At 32.7% G+C, this 9719-nt stretch overlaps 1 protein-coding gene across 1 annotated transcript; it reads left to right on the plus strand.

Annotated features, from left to right (window-relative positions):
• The first annotated feature begins 3062 nt into the window (after positions 1 to 3062).
• Positions 3063 to 7383, plus strand: LOC134681044 (CD209 antigen-like protein C). The gene is made up of 5 exons (XM_063540471.1): positions 3063 to 3087; positions 3758 to 3895; positions 5159 to 5244; positions 5719 to 5800; positions 7099 to 7383. Exons 1-5 carry the CDS (start codon positions 3063 to 3065, stop codon positions 7311 to 7313), a joined length of 546 nt encoding a protein of 181 aa, XP_063396541.1. The 3' UTR covers positions 7314 to 7383.
• Positions 7384 to 9719: the final 2336 nt, after the last annotated feature.

The following is a 9719-nucleotide window of genomic DNA, read 5'->3' on the forward strand; positions in this document are numbered from 1 at the left end:
GTATCACTGACAGTGAGTAAATAAAGTTTTGTGAAAAGTTTAGCAAATAATTAACAATACATATTATAGTGTTAAATTTCGAATTGATGCTAAGGAAAAATACACAATATCGCTAATATGATTTGGAAATATGTTCCGCTTAAACTTTCGATGTCATACTGTTTACAACACTCACTTTTCCATATACATGATATATTATAAATTCTTTATGACGTCAAAATTTTACGAAAACTTGTGATTTCTACTGTTGATTTGTACATTTTTTACTACTACAGCTGATTCGTAACTATCAATATTTCGTTTCATTGTGTTCTCATTTTTCATATAAATTTACATGCATCGTCATTTGATCTGAGAGAAACCTCTCATGATCGTCTAGCTGCTTCGGATGACAACTTGTTTACAAATAGTTTTGATTGACAGGTTACCGGGAGTTAAACTTAGGGGCTTGATATAGATTTCTAGGGCTGATATCGATCAGCCCCGAGGGCTGATAACCATCCCTGAATTCCGGCTATTATTGGCCATGCAAAGCGTACATATCCATTCAAAATATGTGATAATCATATTTAATGACCACACAATAAACCTTATCTAACTTCTTGGACACATTCACCTCGCTGATCAACAATGCTGGTCATGTTTACACGTAACATTGTATTACATGATCAACTGAGGAAAAAGCATTTTATTTGTACACAGCATTTCAACAAATGAAAATTAATTTCTAATTTTATAATTTGTGTTAGGATTTTCTATTCCGATAGACGAGGGGTCGGATGGGGTTTACTGACAAGAGAATAATAAGCCAAAGGTATAGAAAATTCAACCAAATAAATAAAGAATAGAGATCTATGGCATTGATAGGGTGCTAAATATGGGCAAAAATATCAAAATAACCTAGAAAATTAAAGAAAACAGAAACGTAGAATCCCATCCTGGTACTCATAGACACCCTTGTCTTAGTTTTTTCCCCATAAAATTATGTTTATCAATTACGTATTTTTACCAGGTTTAAGAAAAGAGTTGTCAAAGTTGGCTTCAATAATAGAAAAGATGGAAAAGAAATGCAAAGTTAGAGGTATGCATCGATTATAAGAATCAGGTAAAAAAAATCAGATCAGTAAGTTAGGAATCCTGTAAAATATTTGACAAAATAGTTTATTTTCAAATGCAAATTCGGAGTTACTAACATCCAAAGATATATTTTTCTTCACACAGATTCACAAGCTCATTTAATTTTCCCTATACATGGAAGAATGGTCCAATAATTACTTAGTAAGACTTGTTTTATTGAATGAATGAAATTGAATATAATCGAGTAAATAGAGGAAGGTTCGACACTGATCCGGCAGTATCAAAATTGTTATTTTGAAAATGATCTACCAAAATATTAATTTTTCCGTATCAACATATTCATAAGGTATTTAAAATAGAAAAAAGTAAAATCACAAAAATACTGAATTCCGAGGAAAATTCAAAACGGAAAGTCCGTAATCAAATGGCAAAATCAAAGGCTCAAACACATCAAACGAACGGACAACAACTATCATGATCCTGACATGGTACAGGAGAAATACATCTATACAAAGAAGACTACATGGCATAGGCAACATTTTTTACTAAATTATAAAATTATAAACTTTATCGGCAAATATTGATGACTGAGTAGCCAAACCATGTCAAAGTGAAGGAACATGTAAAGACCAAGTAAACGGATACAAATGTTCATGTTTACCAGGATATTCTGAATTAAACTGCGAAACATATTATAATCTATTTTTGTTTTATCTTACCCATAAGGTAGTCAAACATCTAAGGTGATTATATGTTTGTCTCTAACCTGATGACATCCACCAATGCAAGTTAATTATTACAGAAAAGAAACAGAAAAAGTCGTCCTCTTTAAATGATCTTTAATCCTACAAATTGAGGTAATGCCGTCAATTTATTTATGAAATTATATATTTTCATGGCAGATATTAATGAGTGTGTAGCCAAACCATGCAAGAATGGAGGGACATGTAAAGACCAAGTAAATGGATACAAATGTTCATGTTTACCAGGATATACTTGATCAAACTGTGAAATAGGTATGTATCTATCGGTGTCGTTATTTCCATAAGGAATCAAATGAAAAAAAAGAAGCATCGATATAAGGCAAATTCATTTCAACAGTAAATGAGTCGCACAGTAATTACACAAAAAACAGGCAATCAAATATAACCCTTTAAAAAATGTTTCCATGTAAACCTCTATGTTTTCTCCATCTCACCAATTCATGCAACTTATATTTTTCATGATAGATATTAACGAGTGTGCAGCCAAACCATGCCAGGTTGAAGGGACATGTAACGACCAAGTCAATGGATACAAATGTTCATGTTTACCAGGATATACTGGATCTTATTGTCAAACGGGTAATAATCTATTTATGTTTGAGCTTACCCATAAAGTAGTCTAAACATCTTACGTGATTTCTACAAATAGCTATAGGACTGATTTTAATAATACAAAAAATCATTATGTGTTTCTCTCTAACGTGATGACATCGACCAAGTTAATCATCACATTTTTTTTCAAAAGAGTCACTTTAGATGATCTTTATTCCTGCAATGTGGGATATTATAGCATCAGTTTCACTAATGAAATTTAATATTTTTTCATGATAGATATTAATGAGGTCATTAATGAGTGTGCATCAAAACCCTGCCAGCATGGAGGGACATATAAAGACCAAGTCAATGGATACAAATGTTCATGTTTACCAGGATATGCTGGGTCAAACTGCGAAAAAAAAGTATTAATGTATTGATGTCATCTTATTCATAGGGATTCCTAACATCGTAGAAGATTTCTACGAATAAAACAACCGATCAGAATAAAACAAATTTATTCATCACCTTTTCTTCCTAACGTAATGGCATTGACGAAGTTGGTTATTTCATAAAGAAACGTTTAAAATGTCGTCATCTTTATGTGGTCTATAATTCTACAATTTGAGGGAAAATGGTATATTTTTTAATGATATTATTAGTAACATAGTGTGCTATACGGTCTATATGGGGTCAGTAAATTCCATATGGGGTGAGAGCGAACGCCTTTAATCTAATATTCATTTATATACTGTGTATTTCTTTATGCAATATGATTTATTTTGATTAAATAGATCTTCTTCTTTTAGTTTCCGCACTCCATCATAATATTGATGACTATGTGCCGTGCATGCGTGGGTAAAATTTACAATTTTATATTTACATCAACAACAAAAATTTGATAAAGAAATAATAACTTGTTTTTGGTTTTCACTGTACATATAAGATAAAACTATTTACAAGGTGTTACATTACATGGTGTAGTATTGGTTGAGAACAGATATAGGAATCTGTTCTCTGAATGTTTCAACTGTGGTGCATTGGACAGCAGTAACTGGTAAAAGGTTCCATTGGACGATTGTCCTAGGATAGAATGAAAATTTATATGAGTCTTTTTTTGCCTGTATGTGCCTGAATGAGTGACTATGAGTGTATTGTCTTGTTCGATTGTCTGATGGTATTAACAAGTTCGTAGGGTATATTGCTACTTGGTGGTGTATAATTTTGAAGAAAAATATAAGCCTTGTTCTTATTCTTCTAATTTCAAGTGTTGGCCGTTAAGATATTTTTTTGTGAAAAGAGTTGCTGGTATGTTTATTGAACTTTTACTTTTTTTACAATAATATATTTGCTACTCGCTTGAGATGGAAAACTATCGCTAGAAACTAAGGATGCTCGTAGCGTTGCTATCAATGAATGTGCATCAAATCCTTGTGGCTCCCATGGACACTGCACAGATGGTGTGAACAGGTTCACCTGTTCATGTGTTGGTGGATATACCGGATTGAGATGTCAAACAGGTAATAAAGTTATACTTCTGTAAAATTTATTATCGCTGTTTTATGCATTTTCCTTTGATCTTTTTATTTGTGATACAATTTGTTATATCATGCTACTCGCTTGAGATGGAAAACTATCGCTAGAAACTAAGGATGCTCGTAGCGTTGCTAATGAAATTGACAACGTCGTCATAGGTAAATAGCAATAAACAGATTATCATTTGTCATATCAACTCGACTGCTCTTCTCAATTTCGCCTTACCGGCTCAAGCGAGAAAATCAATCGAGGTGAGATGATCAAAGATAATCAATAAATACTGACAGTAAAATGCTTACAAGATGTGTCTATGGATCTATATTCAAATATATATATATAAACAGTTTATAATATCCTTGGAGATATTTTAGATTATGATATTCTGTAATTTTGAAAGCCCCTAATGCCTATTTGCATATTCAACATGCCATAGTCAAGAGTGAGTGATCTACTGTCTATGCAGAAACAAGTAGTTTACATGACTTCATAATATTCAGTTATATATCAGTTTTCCCTTGTAGTGAATTAAAATTCTGGGGGGATCCAAAGGAGAAGGAAACATGCAGCCAATATTTGATGTCTAAATTATAAAAAAAGGAAGACAATATGAGGTTCCTTGAATTCGAAAAAAAAATGAAAATAATATGTTTACCAAAAACATCCAACACATGTTGATATCAATATTTAGTCCTTGGAATGTTTTTTCTTGTCTTACACATTGCTATTTTTCTGTGCAATTACTGTATATAAAATGTCGAATAACTGGAGTTTTTTTTCGGTTTTTGATACTCTTCAATTTAAGTTGAATTTGATTTGGGTTTCCAACTGCTTTGATACAAGCGCCACTGATGCGTCTATGTAAACGACACGAGCGTCTGGCGTGGTCATGCGTACCAAATTATAAGTCCGTGGCTCTCTTCACAAACATGTTAAGAGTAAAAATATAAGTCATATATATTTCAGTATAGCTTACGATCAATTTTATTCGTAAGATATTTTTTTGTGAAAAGAGTTGCTGGTATGTTTATTGAACTTTTACTTTTTTTACAATAATATATTTGATTTAAAGCTTTAGATGTTTTGTATTTTAAAAGATCATGCAAACATTGCAAAAGAGGATTCGTTATGAACTCATGTTTATATTATTTAGAATTGAACTTTACCTAAAAAGATGTTTTACTTCAAAATGTCTTCCTCTGCTCTTAACTATCTATACATCTAACATAACGTATGTATATTTTTTATAGCACCGCAGTGTCCTTATAATTGGAAACTATACAATGGTCATTGCTACTTGTTTGCAACACAGAAGTTAACATGGCACGACGCTAAGGTAAATATAGAAGTAAGAGATATTAAGGCGTCAGCCCAACAATTCGTTCATTTCAGTTTAGAACATAAAAGTAAAAGTAGCCTTTCCCTCACAAAACTTTTTATTTTGCTTTTGATGTCATAATTTAAACACTAGATTAGGATAGTGTGATACCGATGAATAATAGGAGCCCTTATGTGGTCCATGAAATAGGTTAAGTTCTTCCATCCCTTTATTTATTGGTAAAAGTCGAAATGACACTATAGGTAGTTTTCTTTAGATCTGGCTTCTTTACACTGACACATATCTAGCTGTCACGAGTATTGACAACGTCTTGACATAACCTTTCGATGGTCGATTTCAGTAGAGTGGAATTACATGTAAAAATATCGGTGTTTTTTTATTTATTCTACAGTGTTTATTCATGTTAAATTAACATATTTTGTAAGATGTTAAACATGTATATAGTTACATAATGATGAATTTTAATTTTAGAATGCATGTTCACGGGCAAGTAGTTATTTAGCTGTAGTTGATAACAGATATGAAGATATGTGGATCCAGAGTAATTTAATAGGTAACTTTAAGTTATAGTTATTGACCAAGCAAGTCGGTATATGCCATTTAATCTGCACAGCACGAGATGACCCAATAACCCATACGACGTAGGATGCAGAAAAAAAATATATGTGATCCAAATTATCATTTTATTTACTAACTGCATTTAATGGAATTGTCATAACTGACCATACGTACATTGAAAAGGTACAGAACTATATGCACATATTGAGATTCGGATTTCATCTGGAACTAAGAAAACAAAATGGATTTTTTTTTTATCTTTGGCCAATAACTGCTTATTTCAACAGCAAAGGAGAAGGTCCGGTAAGGACCGATTTTGGCCTCAATTTTAAAGTTCATCTGACGAAATGTTTTAGATACTTTTTAAACACTTAAGTGTCCATTTCAAAGTTTTCAGATGTTTTTTGTCAAAAATGAAAGTGGCCGCATCCGTGTTCCTCCTCAGCCTTTGTATATATTATGTATTATCGTCAAAAACAACTTGCATTTCAATATTATGAATGAACACGAATGTTAGACAGAAACCGTCTAAAATTTAACTAAAATGCTAATTTTGTGTAGATTTCAGTAATTTAGCATGACTGTATGATGCTAGTACCCGATATATGTGCATTGTATTGTCAAAAACAGCCCATATTTATGTAGCAGAATCATTCTAATTTCCAATAAAAAGCCTCATGATTACATCATGATTACATTATCACAATTTTGTAAAACTGCTATATGTTGTGGCCAAAAAAGGGGTCCTACTGAACCTACTCCTTTAGAATAGGCAGACAAAAATATTACAGTCGTTTCTTGTAATTTAATTCTAAATTCCATTTTAAATCGGAGTTAACCATGAAAAAACGCTGATGACGTCACGGTCACATGACAAAATTATGTCTATGAGCTCATAAACAAAACAACGCGTCAGCCAGCTATTTTCACAAAGTTGTCAATGTATAGTTAAAAATCGGAACTACTCGGCCTTTCTGGTTGCACGAAGAAATAAATTGTACTGCATAGCGAGAATGGCCGAGTAGTTACGATTGTATAGTTACATGTATGTGCAATTCAGTGACTTGAAAATGCCTACATAATGTCATAAAAATTAGAAAAAACCTGTTAGCCTCAATTGTAATAACTTGTAACAGAGTATATGTGTGATAGTGGTAAAACATAATACTATATTTATATAATAATGTTGTGTTTAACATTGACTATGCGGAAATAGTAGCCAGGGTGAGAGACAATAGTGCACGACTCGAAGGGTATCATAATATTTTGACAGATTATTGAAATATATTGCAGACGGTGCATGGATCGATGCAACTGACTATTGGCATGAAGGACGATGGATAAGTTCTAATTATGGTAAAAATTTACCCTACACTCGCTGGAGAGGTGGTGAACCTAACAATTCTGGTGGTAACGAAGACTGTGCATACATGAGAGCTGACGGATGGAACGATTGTCCTTGCAACGAACACGCAATACCACAATATGTCTGTGAAAAAATACTCTAAATAGTTTGCCCTTTGAAGTTAACAATGGCATAAAATATTTAATCTACTTTTTTATTATGTGAATAAATATGAAGTCGATGTATTAGTCAATTATATATATTTATGTTCTAATCATAAAATTTAAATGTTTAGGAAAGCATCATAAATAAATAAATGAGATGAGATGTGATTCAAATTAAATCAAATCAAATTTATACTTGATATGTGATTTAAATGATGCAACTGTCAACTACAAGGGTCGCTGGCAATAACAAGGATATAACCCTAAGACGAAGCCGAAGGCTGTACAGGGTACTGGAAAAAGTAAAATCACCAACAAACTGAACTTCAAGGAAAATTCAAAACGAAAGTCCCTAATCAAATGGCGAAATCAAATGATAAAACACACCAAAACGAAAGGACAACAACTTTCATATTCCTTTTCAAATGTAGAAAATGGTGAGTAGAACCTGGTTTTACATGATAGCGCTAAACCTCTAACTTATATGACAGTCGCATCAAATTCCGCTATATTTACAACGATGCGTGAACAGTACAGACATTATTAGTAAAATAGTCAAAATATGGTTACAGCAGTCATCTCAAAACAAACAAACAGCAATAATGTTCAGCAAAGTAAGATTTACAAATAAGTCAACATGACCAAAATGGTCAGTTGACCCCTTAAGGAGTTTTTGCCCTTTATAGTCAAGTTTTAACCATTTTTCGTAAATTTTAGTTAAATCTTCTGCTCCGAAACTACTGGGCCAAATTAAACCAAACTTGGCTACAATCATCATTCAGGTATCTAGTTAAAAAAATGTGTCCGATGACCCGGCCACTAACCAAGATGGTCGCCATGGCTAAAAATAAAACATAGGGGTAAAATGCAGTTTTTGGCTTATATCTCAAAAACCAAAGCATTTAGAGCAAATCTGACATAGAGTAAAATTGTTTATCAGGTCAAGAATTTATCTGCCCTTTAAATTTCAGATGATTCGGACAATCTGTTGTTAGCTTGCTGTCCCTGAAATGGTAATTTTAATGAAATTTTGCCGTTTTGGTAATTATCTTGAACATTATTATAGATAGGGATAAACTGTAAACAGCAATAATGTACAGCATAGTAAGACCTAAAAATTAGTCAACATGACCAAAATGGTCAATTGACCCTCTAAGGAGTTATTGCCCGTTGTAGTCAACTTTTAACAATTTTCATAAAATTTGTTACTAATTTTTTCCACTGACACTGTAACTACTGGGCCAAGTTTATTATATATAGAGATAATTGTAAGCAGCAAGAATGTTCAGTAAAGTGAGATCTACAAACACATCACCATCACCAAAACCTATTTTCGTCATGAATCCATCTGTGTCTTTTGTTTTATATTCACATAAACCAAGGTGAGCGACACAGGCTCTTTAGAGCCTCTAGTTTTGTTTATTGGCCAGCTGAAGCCCGCCTCCTGGTGTAGGATTTTCACGCTGTGTTGAAGACCTATTGGTGGCCATCGGTTGCTTTCTGCTCTTTGGGCGGGTTGTTGTCTCTTTGACACATCCAATTTCCATTCTCAAATTTATAATTAGAGACCACTGTACTATCTTTAACAAAGTTAGCATGAGGTGTTAGTAAGAAATTATAGGCCATCGTATAACCTTCGAAAAATGAAGGGAAAAATCATATTGTATAGTCAGCTATTAAAAGACCGACATGGAAAATGTTAAACAAATCAGCGAGAAAAATAACGGCCTCATTTATAACAAAACAATTTCGAAAAAAAAAAACAAGTTCATGTATGACAGACATAAACCATCGATAATCACTGTACTCTATGCTCCTGACTTTAGGAAGGCATATGCAGAATGTTGCAGGGCTAAACTTGTTTGAACGCGCTTAGCCATTCCTGAACACTTTAAACTGGGACAGCGGTGTTACAGTCAGCACAACATATCACAAACAGTAAAATTCGGTTGCAATTTACAACTCAAAAGGTCGATAAGAGGCACTAAAACAAAAGACGCAGAGTACCGAAAAAAGAGTAAATACAATCGCTGAAAGCTAGTCAATGTCAATAACTAATAAATCAATCGTCTTCCAAGACTAAAGTATCAATTAGTACACATCCAATTGATTTAGTGGGGAAAAACGTCATAATGGTCCAAGAAATCATGACCTTGTGTAATATCTAAATATTATTCAACATTATCTATACAGAATGTAGAATCATAAGATATTATAACTGTACATATATAGCAACATATAGTTAGTAATGTTTTAAGTTTTCAAAACCCAAAATAATGTAAGAAGTCCTATTGAACAATATTTAAAGATTTTTAACTACTGTGTTAATTTGATAACCAGGCTTTTTATTACAAAAGTAAGGCCGTTAGTTTTCTCGTTTGAATTGTTTTACATTGTCATTTCGA

This window comes from Mytilus trossulus, chromosome 1 (genome assembly GCF_036588685.1).
Source record: "Mytilus trossulus isolate FHL-02 chromosome 1, PNRI_Mtr1.1.1.hap1, whole genome shotgun sequence".
Classification (NCBI taxonomy): Eukaryota; Metazoa; Mollusca; class Bivalvia; order Mytilida; family Mytilidae; genus Mytilus; species Mytilus trossulus.